Source organism: Oreochromis aureus, linkage group 16 (genome assembly GCF_013358895.1).
Source record: "Oreochromis aureus strain Israel breed Guangdong linkage group 16, ZZ_aureus, whole genome shotgun sequence".
NCBI classification, from domain to species: Eukaryota; Metazoa; Chordata; class Actinopteri; order Cichliformes; family Cichlidae; genus Oreochromis; species Oreochromis aureus.
Genome location: NC_052957.1, coordinates 19,318,598 through 19,336,689, shown reverse-complemented (window position 1 = coordinate 19,336,689; position 18,092 = coordinate 19,318,598). Strand labels below are relative to the sequence as shown.

Genomic DNA, 18,092 nt, shown 5'->3' with positions numbered 1-18,092 from the left:
ACACTTGTGTTTGAATCCTGCAGCTTATCACACATTTGATTTCCATGTGTGACAACTGCAAGTGTCCAGAGTGAGGACAGACTGAGGGACCCACTGCTGCACATCATCTGTGAGGCTTTGCACCCCTGATGATCCACCAGGACAAACTCAGCAGTGTGTGAGGAAGAGGAGGAGGAAGAGCCAGCAGCAGCTGACAGATGGAGAGAATAGACAGACTGTTCCCTGTTTGTGAAGGACTGCTAGAAAAGTTTAAAATAACCGTCTGTCCTGAATCAGTCTTATTAGGTAATGTTCAAATAATTTGATCATTCCAGTGTTTTCAGTGTGGGAGAAAGTACTCAGGGCCTTCAAGTTACACACTATGAAAGGCAGCAACAAGTTTAATGTTCAGAAACCTAAAGTGTGAGAATGGAGATAAAAATAAATGTTTGTTTCAGTTCTATGAAGCTTTGAGTATTTTGGATTTGTTGTGTTTGTGGCATCATATTGCTGTAATTGTTTATATGCTTTATATATTCTGAGGTAAGTTGATCTATAGTGTTACATCATATTCTATAAGGATGTTATGTGTTTGTATTCTTTCTGCCCAGTTTGACCCATTTAGCAGAAGTCAGCCTGTTTAAGGCTCTGATATCTATTCTGTATGACTTAAAGCAGTTATGATATGGTCTGATTTTCTCACCCAATAAAGGAATATTTAATATATCAGTCTACTCTTCATTCTATCAGAAACAGTTATCACAGCTCGTATATTTTCTTTTTACACATATAAGCATTGAGCCAAATTTAGTAATGCCAACATATTGAAAGAACAATGTTTGTCTCTTATATATCATACATCTATATATACACTGTCAGAGATACTTGTCTTTGAGTGAAGATTTAAGGTGATAGGAAATATAAATAACTGCAACTTGAATCTTTACTGAAGCTCAGTATTTGACACGGAGTTCAAACTCACTGCTGTGAGATGACTTTAGTCTCATGAACAACATTAGCTAATTGTTATTTACTAGCTAATCTTAAAATGACTGTTCAGTACAGAAATGAAGCCCAACAATCATGTTTTACAGTCCTGTGGTCTCAGCCTCAGATACTTATCAAATCACACAAAGCTCGTGTAGAAACAAATGAACAAAATATGTTCTCCTTCATTTCTGTCAAAGAAAGCTGTATGACATGTTTCCGTTTTTCCTTTTTGCAGCGTTTTTCTTTTTGCAGGTGTTTTTCTTTTTGCAGCGTTTTTCTTTTTGCAAGTGTTTTCTGAAGTTGCAGTCCGTTTGCCTCTCAGGGCCACCGTAGTATATAGCATTTGTATTCTATTTTATTCTATTGGGTAGATTATTCTATTTTATTCTATTGTATAGTATTTTTATTTTATTTTATTGCATTCCAGTGTTTTCTAATTTCTGTCATAGCTGTGTGCAGGCAGGCAGAGAGGAAGGACCCAAAATGCAGGACTCGCGGAAACGAAAGTGAAATCAGAATAACCAGCTTTATTGCAGGGGTGACTGGAACAGAAAACTAACTATACTGGAAAATAACAAAACTGGCAGACAGGCAAACAGAACACACAGGGAGTTAAGAGGGTGAACAGACGTTAACGACGCGACACTGAGTAGGGGAAGACACGGACACTAAATACAAGAGGTGAACGGAGCGAAGAGGAAACAGCTGGGAGACACGGCTGACGCTGATTACACTGACGAGACAGGGAGAGCACAAAGCTGAACGCACTGACATAGGACCCCGACCTACAAAATAAAACAGGAAGCACACGACAGACAGAGACACAGACGCAGACTCATAAGCAGGCATAATGACATCATGGACAGACAGGGGGGACATGGAAGGAGGGACCAGGACAGGCACAGAACAGAAACCTAACAAAATGGCGAATAATAATGAAATACCTAATCAGAATAACAAAAGCATAAAGAAACACAAAACACTGAGTCAGCAGGCTCAGGACCATGACAATTTCTGCTACATGACTTTGCACTTTTGCTGTAACGAAACAAATTTCCCACCTGTGGGACTAATAAAGGTCATCTTATCTTATCTTATCTTATGGCTCCCATTTGCCTGTGGGATGTAGCTGTCTTCTATGCAATGTTGCCTTCTGGTAGTTCGAAACCCTCAGTTCTAACTACCTTCCATCTCTTAGTTATCATCCAACTACATTTCTCAAGTCTGAACAACATTTCGATGTCATTGCTGTATATCCTGGTGGTATGGATCAGGGAATTGATGCCTCGTTCACTCTTGGCCATACAGCTTGATGTCATATATGCACAGGAGGTGGCTGACAATTGCTCCATTCCGTAGTCGGTATCCGCAACCAGTCTTGTCAATGATCTCACTGAGGGGTTCAGGTCTATGCAGAAAAGCAGTGAGGACAGAGCATCTCCTTGGTAGATTCCACACTTGATGGTGACTTGTGCTATGGGCTTGAAGTTGGCCTCTAGTGTTGTCCACCACATCCCCACTGAGTTCCAGATGAAGGCTCTTTAGGGTCCTGTTGATCTTGTATATATATTGTAATCAATCTGGTAGTGCACAGGCAGGTCTCCCTAGTCTTGCATTTGCTCGGTTTACCAGTACCTGGCGTTTTGCACCTCTGGTATTCTTGCCAATCTCTTTCTGTGCCCCACCTGAGCCATTGAGTCATCTTAGCCGCTATGATGCCTGACAGGAGCTTCCATGTGGTACTGATTCTATCTTTCAGTTCTTAAACGATCCTAGTGTCTCACCATAGGGGAAAGGAATCACAACTCACAATAGTTTCTAATGTGAACTTCAGTAGATTTTCTTAGTCTACATGATCAGACGACCTGCTGCCCTTTTGTCAGGGTTCTTTGTGGCTGCGCTGATTCTGGTACTCACCTTCTTCATCAGGGCAGCGTCTGGATACCTGTGCCTTCCTGGATCCCTCATCTTCTATCTACTCACCTGATGCTCATCCTCGCTGACTGCCCCTAATGCTATTTAAGGCCTTGGTGAAGTGCTGTTCCTTGCTTGGACCCCTCTTCGACATCTCACATGTAAATATTCCAGCCGGTGTTGTAAATAAACACAGTTCTATTTGCACTGATCTGAGTGGGCTCAGTCCAGCCTAGTAATTGTACAAAGGTGTCACGATTGCATCTACATAAGGATTCAACAAGGTATCAGTAGATATTTCACAACTATCTAAGCTGATTTCCATTTCCTGCACAGACACTTTACTGTATATTGTTTTTATACTAGATTGTATATAGCTGGCCAAGAGGTGGAATTCAGTGAATTAATATTTGTTAAAAGTTATAAACATTATTGTAAACATTACTGCAACAAACTATAAACATGGCTGGTAAGTCATGTTAAATTGAAATGTCACAAATTGTCTTCATTGTGATAAACTTGTTAAGAGGAATTACAAACACACTATATGTAATAATCATGTAATAGATATAAAATTGTAGAGCAATGTGACAGATGGAAAGTGTAATATGAAAGGTGTTGGGTGAATTTGGAAGGATGTGTATGTCTTTGGATATGCAATTAAATACATTTGGATAGAGGAGAATGTCATCACAGGGTTAGGGTATTTTTGACACAGCATTCATTTTATTTAATGGACTGACATAAAATACAGTTTTTTTAGTGTCATCACAGACATGAAAAATGCTTTTTTCAGTTACAGTACACATCAGTTTCAGTTGAAACATACAGCTTTAACAATACAAAATGAATTCATATCAGTTGTAGGAACATCATATGTAAAATATATGATGATTTTGAAATTGGAATTCTGAAAATTTAATTGGACAACTGAGTTTATACAGTGTATAAAGAAGAAATATTATCGTCCAACCCTCTGAATTAAACCTGAGAGTCTGCGTTTCAATTGGATTTGATTGTTTATTGTTTGGGGCAGGATGGCGGTGCTGTGGTTAGCAATGTTGTCTCATAGCAGGAATGTCCTGAGTTCGACTCCACCATCATCCAAGGTGATAAAAATGGATCTTATAAGAACTTTAACTCGTTTAATGTATTTTAACATTAAATGACATATTCAATATATTGGTTATAAACTGAGTAAATATGGTACTTTAAGATGATGTAACTTGCAATGTCATGTTTGTTGCATTGTTTTACCTGCACTTTCTTGATAATTCCTTCAAGTTTTCTCTCAGACTATGAATTGTTTTCCTCTTGTTTTTTTACTGCTCTTCTTAATTGGGCTGCTTTTTTGTGCAAAAGCAAAACACTGTAAATTTTTATTTCGTAGGTAAATCCTTTGGATCCATTTTCAAACCTGTTGCCTAGCAGCAATAATGGCAGACAATGTTTCAGTCACGGAAAAAGCTAAATATTTTGCATTCTTGTGGTTAGAAACTATTAAAAATCTACATGGTCATAGTCCAATACAAGCCCATCGCACTGTTGTGATTTCATAAGAAGAGTCATTAATAACTAGAAGAGGCTCAGTTGAAGCGGTAAGTCTGTGCATAGTTCTGCTGTGTTGCAAGGGAAACCAAAAGTTTGTTTTAAATTTTGTTTGAAATGCTCTTGGCGCAAATACTTAATAAGGCTAAATTTACTGAATAGTAAAACAGAAATAAATGCCCAAGGAGAAAACTTGATAAATACAAGTTGTCAGGCTTATTTGTGTAACGTCACTTTTTTTTAAATTGAAAAATAGAAGTTTTGTTCGTGTATTATGCAAGAAACTTAAATTTTGTTTCATGCAGCAGGATAATTTGTATGTTTTTTTGAAGAAATATCAAAGAATTCTGGTGCAAAATGCATGAGATAATAAATATAAAATCAGTAGTACTACCTCTTCTGCATGTGATCATGATACTGATCTTTAATGTCAGGAGAACAACATTTTATGCTACACATTGAGTATATTGAGGTTGATTGTTCTAAGCACCTTTGAAAATGTCCAGATTTATGAAAGCACCATGCTGCTGCTCCAATGACATTCAGGGAAAGCAAAACACCAAATAAGGCCCAAGCAGCAGAGCATGCTTCTGCAGAGACAAGAAGGAAAAATATAATGAGAATGAAATGATCTCTTGTTCTCTCTCAATTCAATTTTATCTATACAGCACCAAATCACAACAGCAGTCACCTCAATGTTCTTTATATTGTAAGATAGTCCCTACAACAATGCATGCAAAGAAAAACCCAACAATCACATGACCCCCTCTCACTTTTCTGGCATTTAGTTTTATATTTCACATTTAGATGACTCAGACAACATTCCAACAGCATTCAATACTTATCCCACAGATTCACAAATAACACACTAAACAAATTTTGTTGTACTGATAAATACAAAATTAAATGAGACCAATCTCATTTGAAGGAACTAGCCGATTGCACTGGGTGGAGCATCAGTCATCCATTCATTAACTTGGCTCTCGGGCAGGGGTGTCAAACATAAGGCTAGAATTGTCCCACGAAAGACTCCAATCTGGCCCAATGGACAGCTTTGGAAAGCTGTGAAGGAGGCATCAATTTTGGACTTCCAGCTGTATTTTCATAAGTTTTATGAAGTTCATGCGTAAGTTCAATAAGGATAAGGAAATCCAAAAAACCTGAACAAGCTGTACAGGTAAATCCAACCTGACCTTACCTGATGCCACATGCACATAGAGCTGACCGTATTTTCTTCCATATGTGTTAGATGCTTCACACTGATAGAGGCCATTAAGATCAGAGGTCAGACTCAGCACTTGTAGCTTTGCACCCTCTACTTTTACAACAGATGGTAGTAAAGACTGGCCATATCTGGAAAAACATGAATGATGCTGAGTTCATTCACACGATCCAAACATGGAGACTGTTGTTCAAACTAATTTATCCCAAAGGCTCAAATCTTTCAGCAAATTCAAACTTTACCTGCTCCAGGTGAAGTTTGCATTTGGGTTGGCTTCTGTCACACACTCAAATGAGTGCCCTGAAATTGCTTTCATGTTCACTTCTGTGGGAGAGACTGCAGAAAATAGAGAGAGAACTGTGTTTATCCAGAATTAAGGAAATATTAATGATACTAAATTTGATACTACTTGATTGATACTACTATTTTACCCTTTTCTTTCTGCAATTTCACAAAACAGCATCCTGTTTCTCAGAACATTGTTAAGAAAATAAAAAGAAATTTTTCTCCAGTATTTGACAACAGAGACAAATCATCATGCTACATTCATTATTTTCACTGGCTCACTAACAGACACACAAAAAATTTTGTGTGATGATTTTTGGGATCCATTTGACAAGAAGCAGCACAACACAAAACACAGTGGATGAGCCCACTTATGCTTTCAAAACAGCCTCAATTGTTTTTGCTTACAGTTTTACCCACAAATGTCCTCCTGCCAGTTTCCCATTGTGTACATGGATCGAATGAATGAGGAGCTCAGACATAGAGACACTGAACTCAATGTCAAGGTTATCAAATCACTTGGAAACAGCTTTCACTTTGTGACATGGTGTCTTGTCATGATAGAAGTTCTAGGCCAGAAACAGATCATTGCAAATGTTCAGTAACATTACTCTGCAGAATAGGTTGTGTAGAATCATAATTAATAGGAGATTCCAGTTCAAAAAAATTACCCTGAATTGCTCAAACAAGCTCTGAAAAATGAAAGAATGAAGATTAAGTTGATTAAAGCTCATTTAAAAGGCAAAAGCTCCAAAACCGAGGTACAATGACCTCAGTGAGTCCCACATTAAGACTCTTTACAGTGGAAATGGTTGAAACGATTTATGTTCCATCCATCCATCCATCCATCCATCCATTCTAATCTGTACTCAGAGTTTCATCCAGGTTTCTTCTTCTACTGAAGCCTTACTGGAATTAATAGGTGCTAGTAAAATAATAGCAATGAGTCATTTGACTGCTTTAAAAGGTTTTTGCTGACTTCCGTTCATTATCTTTTTGCTGAGTTTTATCCAAGCTGTGTCTGTGAATCTTTTAAATTTGATTAAATAGTTAAAATGACCAAATGGACAACAACACAAAAGAACACAACTAATAAACTACATAAGCAGCTGATACTCACAGTAGACCTGTATGATGAAGGGCAGGGTTTCTTCTGTAGATATGGCGTGACTGCTGATGACACACTGGACCTGGTGGCCGTTAATCTCTCTGGTAGGTACACCAAACAGAGAGCTGACTGTGGTAGTCGTACCATTGCCATAATGGATGTAATTTGTTGTCGTCCTCAATTTGTCTCCCAAAACACCAGTGAGCCACCTCACCTCTGCAGGAGGCCTGGAGCCCGCAGCTGTGCACGTAACAAATAAAACCTCTTCTGTGCCCAAAGTGGGAAGATTGTCCATCACACTTGTGAAAGGAGGCACTAGGAGAGTTACAGCACACAAATAAGTTGACATACAAGCAAGATGGTGAGAATAACTCATAACTCTGTTTTACACACAATCACAGAGAATATTCTTAAATAAAAGTTGTTTTTTCTTCCATACCAGTAACTTTTAGCGGTATTTCAGTCTTCTTAGTTCCACCGGGAAACAAGGTGAAGATGCACGTGTAGCTGCCTTCATCCTTCAGGGTAACATTGGATAACTGGAGAGTTCCATTTTTGTCATTAAAATTCCCGATGTATTTAAATCGATCATCACGTCTATGGACAAACTGTGGTTCTTGACTTGGTCCGACAGTTATAAAATTGTCATTACTGGGTTTTTCTCTGGTCCTCTTCTGCCAGGTAATCTGTGTCAAGTCTTCCGTGGAGTCAATGAGTCTGAGTTTGCAAGGTAAGACAGCTGTATCTCCTTGAACCACTGTCACGCTTCCACCAATCACCTGCAGAGCTGCGAAGTAAATGAAGAAGTATTAATGATGGGAATTGAAAAGGTTGAAATAGAGTGTCCAATAAGGTTTACAGGATTAAACACGAAAGTATAAGTTAACTTGTAATTGGCCTCCTCATTTTTTTTTGATGCAAGGCATAACACATTAATCATTATGTGTTACAAGAACACTTGATGGTATTTATGACACACTGGACTCAACCTCACACTGTATGGACAGACAATCAAAAACCATGTAGTGGAAAAAATAAAAAAAATGGGTCAGCTGTATTATATTTTATGCTCCAGCTACTGACTGAACACTGTGGCTTTAATTTTGGTTTGCATCACGCTTTTTCAAGATGTACTACTGCTCAGCTAGTAGTAGCATTCACAGACAAACATGGAAAAATACAGACAATGGTGGCAATCTGCTCTCAACCAAACACTTAGTTTTTGGTGCAGCACCTAATTTGTAACCAATTTCACCCAGCAAGAGACTGCAACCTCCAGGAACTACTGCCACCTAGTCTGGGAATACACATTTCTCATGTGCTCAGGGATATTGAAATCCAATGAGTATGTTGGAATAATCTATTCTGCTTAGGAAGTTACTAAATGAGTACGATGATCTGTAAGTACCTGCAGGGCATCTGTACACACAATCACACTCCTCAAATATACTCTAAACCCCAGGTCCAGGTACCCTTTCCCCTAGAGGGGGAAACTGCAGCTAGACCAAGGAGGTGTTAACTTTTCCCTGGAGTGGAGACAAGGAGATCGCCCCCGACTCCCCAGTAGCAGGAAAGCCCCACATCCCAGACCCCAATCGGACGGTCAACTCCTCCTCCAAACATCCAAACAACAACTCCAAACATCCCTCCGCTCGCTCATATGTAGTGTTGATGCGTGTGTGTTCTAAGGTGCACACGTCTGTTCTTTTTACGTTACGTTACGTAAATCTGAATAGACGCGCACAGACTGTTTGGCACACGCCGACTGAGATTGACACATGAATCTGTTTCTACAAATACCGCATCTTTCTTAGCTTTTGCCGTTTGATCTATGACTGTAGTTATATGAGTGGTGTTGTAGTGCAGCATGCGTGAATAAAGAAAACATCTTTCTACATACCGTCAGCACCGCTGCCCAGCAGGAGCACAGCCAGCAGCACCAGGCAAGGTGCCAAAAAGAAACGACCCATTTCAATTTTTCCTGAAATAACTGCTCTCGAAAACGCAAACAAGTCCACCCATTTGCTTTTCTTTTTCCTGCGAGCAGCTACCCATGCACACCAGGGTTGAGTTCAGTTAACAAGTTAGAAACACGTTTCAGAAGTGATGACCTTTGGAAGCTTCAAGTCCGAGCTGCGAGTGAGATCCGAAACTTATGGAAGGTGGAGTCAGAGAGGAACAGGTTGTAAAAAACAAGGAAGGTACAAGTAAAAGAAAAGTGGGTTGCAATTATCTGGTCCTTTGCCCTTTATTTGGTTTGGATCACAGAATGAAGAAATTTGCTTTCAAATGTTTTATTGTTTTGCATCCCAGAAGTTTTTCCTTGATGATCATTCCTCTTTGATTGTACTTTTTGATCACTTTATATTCCGGTACAGTTTTGTTAAAGACAAGTTTTATGATGCCTGTTAGTGGCATCAACATAAATATTCAATTCAGAGTCAGCGACGAAGATTTTCAACCACCTTAAAGCTGGTGACGAAAAAAAAACAAAAAACAGGCTATGCCTGTTACAAAATGCTCATACACACCACTAAGTATGTCTTAAATTAACACTGTTAACAAGTGTTTAATTTAAACAAGAATACAAGAAAAAGAAACTAATTGTTCTTCTTCTTTGGGATTACACCTGTCCAGATGAAAAGTGTTTAAGTTCACTTGAAAAAGCCACGAGAAGCATCCAAATACATTTTTACAAAGTGCCTCACTTTCAGAGTCTTAAAGTAACTGAGCAATTTTTAAAATAAGAATTGTGTTTAATATTTGGGTGAAAATCATTTGCAGTCAGTTACTGGCTGAAATTTAGAATCACTTCTAGACTCAAGTGAGAAATCACCAAACACTGTAGGCTATATCAATAATTTGCCCACTTGGGAGAAGAACACACAATACATTTTTTCATATTTGTGTCACACTTTCCATTGTCATTTTAAATGTTATCGAAGTTTCGACTTATTTAGAACTGTTAGTCATTTGAACTTTGGCCCGCTCCTCCATCTCCACCCTCCCCGTTGCTTTAACAGTATGCCTTTGTTTGGGATCCCTGAACCTTTTAGTTTTAATTTAATAGCCTCTGTCAGTGCACCCCAGGGTGGCTGTGGCTCCAATGTAGCTTGCCATCACCAGTGTGTGAATGTGTGTGTGAATGGGTGGATGACTGGATGTGTAAAGCGCTATATAAATACAGGCCATTTAGCATTTAATTACTTTGGATCACAGACCTGACAACTTTGTTTTTACGAAAAAAAGGGCCAGCTGTATTTTTTTCCCATCACAGGATTTTGGGTTGTGAATTATTCCTCTTTGGTTGCAGATTTTTACTCGGTACATATTATTGTACAGACTTTCTATCATTTTATTTAGTTTTGTTTTAAAAAGTTAGGGAGGGGGTACTAATGTATTCAAATTACAGTACAACATAGTCATAGATTTGCTTTCTCTCTGGTTCCAGCACTGCTTTCCCCTCTACACGATGTTTAACATTTAAATTTAAAAAAAAATTCCTAAATGTAATAGAATGTAATAGATCATGTGAAACATTTCATTTCATTCATATTACTAAACATTTCCCATCACTCATACTCATTCAGATGAAAATACACTGTTTCAGACCAAATAAATAAAAGAAAGGGACTGAAGAATAGTGTATAACAGAAAGTCAGCCAAACTTCAGACATATCAATCTGTCCAGTTAGGAAGCATGAACCACTGTTAATCCACTTCACCTGCTTTGGTTAAAATAAAAGTGGCAACAATTGCACTGGAGAGGCAACACGACGACCCCCAACAAGACTGACTGGTTTTATTTCTCTAGTTTTAACTCTCACTCTCTACTGGTAGGATGAGATAAGACATGCTTCTGATGAGATGGTGGGTAGTGTCCTTTAAACTGCTACCAGACTATGTGGACCATTTGGTGGTGTCAAATGCACAGAATCAGAATCAAATTTATGGCCAAGTATATGGAAAACGCATATACAGAAATTTGGTTCTGGTCGATGGATTCTCTCAAACGCAGCAATGCAAAACACACAACATATCAGCCAGAAAAGAAGAAATAAACAATAAACAATATATACAAACAACAATTCAAAACATTAAAGAGTGGAGGTTAGGGAACACACACAAAATCAGTGCTTTTGTCACCCAGGAATTGCCTGTTGCCTAACCCAGGTCCCACTGCACCAGCATAAAGACTGAGAAAGAAAATCATGGTTCAGGCGCCAGTAGCAGACCCACCAATTCTGGTGTTCTCAGGAAAATGACAATCAAGCTGCAGGTCTGTGAACAGACCATCTAGTTTTACAACCGGAAGACCTGTAACTCAGGTGAACTTCCTCTTCATAATATATGGCTAATTAAACTCACTGCATGCAGTGCTATTCAAAGGTGAATCAATTCTATTCAATTTATAGTTTGCATTCAAACCTTGCTCAAAGGTACAAAAATAAATGGGATTAACTATGACTATAAAAAGAACCTTTGACAGGCTAGGACAAGTAGTGGATTTCTAACTTTTATCTGGGCATTGCTGGAATACCTCCATAGGGAGAGTCATTTTTGTGTGTAGATTTTCAGGTTTTTATTTGTTTTCTTTGATAAAAGTCCAAAGAAAAGAAAACAGAATCACATCTGAATGACACAACACAGCAAAAGCTTAAATATAGATAATATATTACTCAAACAGATGACTCAGACAGTACTTAAACATCATGCATCAGCTGTCTGTAAAACATTCAAAAACTTTCATGTACTGACAAGCAGTGATATGTCATGAGCGAAAGCCATTTGGGAGCCAAAAGAGCTGGCACTTCTTTGGGAGTCGTGCCACAAGAGCCGGCTCTCTGAAAAGAGAAAAGACTTCCCATCATTACTGACGAGATCTGAGGTAGGAAAGCAAGTGAGACACATTTGTTATTTGGAAAGAACCACAAGCTAAGATACTTTCCATACATCAAGTGGTTGAACTGGTTGTAATGTACTGGGTGGTGCATCACTCATGCGCTCTTTAATTTGGCCATAGGGTAACTTAACCACTACTTTAAAGTAACTGCTCTCCAACAAAGTCTAACCTCTCGTTTGGGCATGAGGCAAATTCCTAAAGAGGGAGAGTCCAATTCTAGATGTTCAAGTCTCTGTGTCTCTTTCTTTTGTTCTCCTTTGATAGAAGAACACAAGAAAAAAACAGAGAAACATCTGAATGACACAACAGCAGCAAAAAAATCAAACAATTTAAAAAAAGATTTGGACAAACTGCACAGCTCAGTCCAAGCTGACCTCACCTGATGCCACGTGCACATAGAGCGGACCGAGTTTTCTTCCGTATGTGTTAGACGCTTCACACTGAGGATTATCAGGTTTGAGACTTGATCACGGGGCCCCCTCTAAAATATCCTGAAGAAACAGCATCGACCTACGCTCTTGCCCACTGCTGCAGGTGCAGGAAAGTAATGTAGTACGTAAAACTGTATTTATATAGCATCTTTCAACAGCTGTTGACTGTTGTGGAGCCCTTTGTGTGACCCTCTGTCACACAAAGGAGACGAATACCAGCAACACGTCCTCACTCCAACCAGAGTGTTAGTGAGAAGGGGTTCTATCTTAAAATGGCATAGCAGGTTAGCAAGTGCAGAGGGGCGTAACACCCTCTGAAAGATGAGGGGCGTTTGTGTCACAGGAAGAGATGTTTATTGTCAAGATTATGTTGACTTACCTCGGACTGACTTTTATTTACTTCACTTTGAAAAAATGCTGTATGCATCTTCCTTTTATTTAGTTTAGTTTGGGAGTCACCACACCTAGTGCTCCGATTACCACTGGGACCACTGTTACCTTCGCCCTCCACATTTTCTCGAGCTCTTCTCTGAACCCTTTGTATTTCTCAAGCTTCTTGTGTTCCTTCTTCCTGATGTTATTGTCATTCGGAACCGCTACATCAATCACTACAACCGTTTTAGTTTATTTATTTTAGTTTAGTTCATTTATATGTATCTATATCTTTACATGATTATCAGCAAATGCATAAGAAAAAGAACCCCCTAAAACCTCTACCATCATACCTCCACTCAGGAGCACAGTCAGCAGCACCAGACGACACAGTATCACACACTTTCATGTGCTTTGGTGCAAATACAACGGTTGTTAGACTGAGAAGGAAACTGCCAACATTCCTCTGACACATCAAACGTGAACAAATATCCCGCCCAAGGGTTTTTCAACAGTACCTCTTTGTGAACCTGTTTCTGGCTGTTACTGTGATCAGGCTGTGTGTAGACTTTCAAGTTGTGCATACTCTCAAGTAAAGTTGACTGATAATTTGTTACCTATATAAATGCATTTAAAATAGACTCTGTTCCTCTGTACAAACTTTGTGCTTTCAACATCTTCAGTGCTGTTTTATTTCTGCCAGTGAACATTATTGTAACATGATTACCAGAATTACAAACACACAAATTTGTCTTTTAAAAAAGCAGTTACTGCTGTTACCTGTATAGATTCAAAATATTTATGCTCAAAGTGCCACAAACTGCTTGCAAAGCTTGAAAGATCCAAATTCCTAGCCTTTTAGGTAGTTTCTCACCCACCATGACTTCACTAATACAACAGCCATTAAGTGGATTACATACTTGAAGCTTAAAGGTGAAATGGCAAAGTGACCAACAAAGACAATATTAGGGGGGAAAACAGATTCTGACCCCTTTTCCTTTTAAATGCTTTTACATTCTCCCCTTTTAGCTTTTGATGTATTAGTTAGGCCTGTACGCATTAATAATTAAGTGTACTAGCCCAGTGTGAAACCAATTAGTTTTCATTAATTGAATACAACAAGAAAAAGATGCAAAACCACACAGGACCCTGATTGCATAATTTGCAGTTCATTTGTTTTGCTTTCTTCATTTTCTTTCAAAATTCAAAGTGGCAATTTCAGCTTTGAGCTCTCTGTTGAAAATATTTCTCTTTAGATGGGAAAGTGTAGAATGCGATCTAAACCTGTTAAAAATAAAGGTTTTTTTAACATCATGTTTTTATATATATTTTCATATATTCATTGGAATTTATCATCTTTTTTTTTATCTATCCATCAAGCTCGGGTCCTCTACCAGAGGCCTGGGAGCTTGAGGGTCCTGCGCAGTACCTTAGCTGTTCCCAGGACTGCGCTCTTCTGGACAGAGATCTCAGATGTTGTTCCCGGGTTCTGCTGGAGCCACTTGCCTCGTTTGGGAGTCACCGCACCTAGTGCTCCAATTACCACTGGGACCACTGTTACCTTCGCCCTCCACATTTTCTCGAGCTCTTCTCTGAGCCCTTGGTATTTCTCAAGCTTCTTGTGTTCCTTCTTCCTGATGTTGTTGTCATTCAGCACCACTACATCAATCACTACGGCCGTCTTCTTCTGTTTGTCTACCACCACTATGTCCGGTTGATTAGCCACCACCATGTTGTCCGTCTGCATCTGGAAGTCCCACAGGATCTTAGCTCGGTCATTCTCCATCACCCTTGGGGGCATCTCCTATTTTGACCTCAGGACTTCCAGGCCATATTCGGCATAGTTTCTGTATAGTGGCCGCTTGGTTATGGCGTTCCATGTATGCCCTGCCTGCTAGCATCTTGCACCCTTATGTTATGTGCTGGATTGTCTCTGGGGCATCTTTACACAGCCTGCACCTGGGGTCTTGCCTGGTGTGATAGGCCCCAGCCTCTATGGATCTTGTGCTCAGAGCTTGTTCCTGTGCTGCCATGATTAGTCCCTCTGTGCGGTCTTTCAGTCCAGCTTTGTCCAACCACTGGTAGGAGTTCTGGATGTCAGCCACCTCCTCTATCTGCTATTGGTACATACTGTGCAGGGGCCTGTCCTTCCATGATGGTTATTAATAATAATAATAATAATAATAATAATAATAATAATAATAATAATAATAATAATAATAATAATGACAATGATAAGAATTGATTGTATTTATATAGCGCTTTACAATTGCACTCTTCATTCACTCTCACATTCACACTGGTGGAGGCAAGCTGCAATTGTAGCCGCAGCTGCCCTGGGGCAGACTGACAGTGATAGAAGCGAGGCTGCTATATCGTGGCCATCACCAGTAGGTGGTAGGTAAAGTGTCTTGCCCAAGGACACTGGTAGCATCTTGCACCCTTGCATCTTCCACCCTGTGTTCAGTTACTCCTCTGCCTCCTCTTTCTTGGGTTTCTGCTGCCTGAGGCATTTACTGAGCATACGGTCGGATGGGGCCATCTTCCTGACATAATCATGGATGTTTGTTGCCTCATCCTGGACTGTGGTGCTGACACTCACTAGTCCCCGGCTTTACTTCCGCTTAGCATACAGGCTCTGGGTGCTGGACTTGGGTTGAAACCCTACATGCATGGTAAGGCGCTTCCTTGTTTTGATGTCAGTGGCTTCTATCGCCTCCTTTGGCCAGCTAATTATCCTGGTACCTGGTCTTATCAGGGAACCTGATCACGGGTAGGGGGTAAGTGTTGATAGCCCGGATCTTGTTCTTACCGTTCAGCTGACTCCTCAGAACTTGCCTGACCCTCTGCAAGTACTTGTTGGTTGCAGCTTTCCTAGTGGCCTCTTCATGGTTCCCAATTGCCTGTGGGATGTAGCTGTCTTCTATGTCTGCAATGTTGCCTTCTGGTAGTTCGAAACCCTCAGTTCTAACTACCTTCCATCTCTTAGTTATCATCTGACTACATTTCTCAAGTCTGAACAACATTTCGATCATTGCTGTATATCCTGGTGGTGTGGATAAGGGAATCGATGCCTCGTTCACTCTTGGCATACAGCTTGATGTCATCCATGTACAGGAGGTGGCTGACAACTGCTCCATTCCGTAGTCGGTATCCGCAACCAGTCTTGTCAATGATCTCACTGAGGGGTTCAGGTCTATGCAGAACAGCAGTGAGGACAGAGCATCTACTTGGTAGATTCCGCACTTGATGGTGACTTATGCTATGGGCTTGAAGTTGGCCTCTAGTGTTGTCCACCACATCCTCATTGAGTTCCTGATGAAGGCTCTTTAGGGTCCTGTTGATCTTGTATATATATTGTAATCAATCTGGTAGTGCACAGGCAGGTCTCCCTAGTCTTGCATTTGCTCGGTTTACCAGTACCTGGCGTTTTGCACCTCTGGTATTCTTGCCAATCTCTTTCTGTGCCCCACCTGAGCCATTGAGTCATCTTAGCCGCTATGATGCCTGACAGGAGCTTCCATGTGGTACTGATTCTATCTTTCAGTTCTTAAACGATCCTAGTGTCTCACCATAGGGGAAAGGAATCACAACTCACAATAGTTTCTAATGTGAACTTCAGTAGATTTTCTTAGTCTACATGATCAGACGACCTGCTGCCCTTTTGTCAGGGTTCTTTGTGGCTGCGCTGATTCTGGTACTCACCTTCTTCATCAGGGCAGCGTCTGGATACCTGTGCCTTCCTGGATCCCTCATCTTCTATCTACTCACCTGATGCTCATCCTCGCTGACTGCCCCTAATGCTATTTAAGGCCTTGGTGAAGTGCTGTTCCTTGCTTGGACCCCTCTTCGACATCTCACATGTAAATATTCCAGCCGGTGTTGTAAATAAACACAGTTCTATTTGCACTGATCTGAGTGGGCTCAGTCCAGCCTAGCAATCGTGACACCTTTGTACAATTACATCTACAAAAGGATTCAACAAGGTATCAGTAGATGTTTCACAACTATCTAAGCTGATTTCCATTTCCTGCACAGACACTTTACTGTATATTGTTTTTAATACTAGATTGTATATAGCTGGTGTTGTGAAATCAGTTTTGCCCCAGTTCTTTTATTCGTCGAGGGATCCAGAGACGGCACCGGAACTCAGTAGTTATTTTTACAAAATCTTTATTCATCTTCATTTAAGCATGCACTTCTAGAAGGGAAGACGAGGCCGGTGTCCCTCTGAAACAATCTTCTCAAAAGTCCTTCACACACAGTGAAGTTGCAGCTTGCTGGAAACGCATCTCCATTCATCCAATCAAGATGATGGATCTTCTCTTTCTGATGCTGTTTGCCCATAGTGCTGCTGGACCTCTCTGCTCAGGACTCTGGTATTGTCTCTTGGACTGCTGTCCACTGTTGATGTTCATGCTTGTGCTTCTGGAACTTCACTCCGTGTCTTCAAGGAGAGATTAGCTTCCTTGGAGCTTGCTTTTTCAGGATGAGGACGGGAAGCTGCAAAACAATTCAGCCAAAAATATTGGCTGGGTGTTTCTTTAAAAAAAAAAAAAAATTCTAATGATCTTAACCTATAATTTTCTTCCGACTGCTGCCTGTGGAGAATTGATCCAGGTCCGTTCCCCACCTGTAATCGACAGACTGAGAGACTTTCATTATTCACTGTGACTGCATATGTTTTCATCACTCCTAAAGCAACAGATCTCCACTTATTTTGTTTTGAACTCTACTGACTTTAAACCCCGGAAATAAATGTTTTTATTTGTTCTTAATCGCAAACACAAAAAAATCTTCTTGATGTTGTTGTTAATTATTTTCACCCACAATACTCCAAATTATGTTTTCTTTTGTGTCCAGCAGGGGAAGAAGATGACCTGTAGTGTCACTGCTTCCCCAGCTGGAGACAATTTCCCACTCACACTTACACACTTTTTATTTTCTTTGTTTTCATTATTTTCATTCTCTTTTTTTTAACACCCACACATTAACCTGTAAACTCACTCCTCCAAGCTCATTTTCCTTTCACCCCAACAGCTCTCATACAGTCAGCAAACAAATTCTCCATTCATCCTTGAGTACTTGGTCACCTTTAAATGTCACTATTAATTTTATCAATTTATTTATCATGAACTTAACAATAATCCACTGTTTAGTTTTTTCTTTAATTACTTTAGTTCATTTTCTCCTGTTTGATCACTTTGATTTCTTAACTATTATTATTATTTCACAGGAAATCAACTAATGTACTTTTTCCTCCTCCTTTTGTCATCAAGGAATTCACACACACACTCACAGGCTGGTCACTCACCCCCACCTTTCTTTCTCTCTCTCACA

General features: G+C 39.9%; 1 protein-coding gene across 1 annotated transcript; it reads right to left on the bottom strand.

Moving 5' to 3' along the window:
• Positions 1-4,675: 4,675 nt before the first annotated feature.
• Positions 4,676-9,197, bottom strand: LOC120433581 (nectin-4-like). The gene is made up of 6 exons (XM_039600001.1): positions 8,947-9,197; positions 7,486-7,833; positions 7,059-7,361; positions 5,896-5,989; positions 5,630-5,784; positions 4,676-5,021 (listed from the first exon to the last, which is right to left on the bottom strand). Exons 1-6 carry the CDS (start codon positions 9,014-9,016, stop codon positions 4,822-4,824), a joined length of 1,170 nt encoding a protein of 389 aa, XP_039455935.1. The 5' UTR covers positions 9,017-9,197; the 3' UTR covers positions 4,676-4,821.
• Between the last annotated feature and the right edge of the window lie 8,895 nt (positions 9,198-18,092).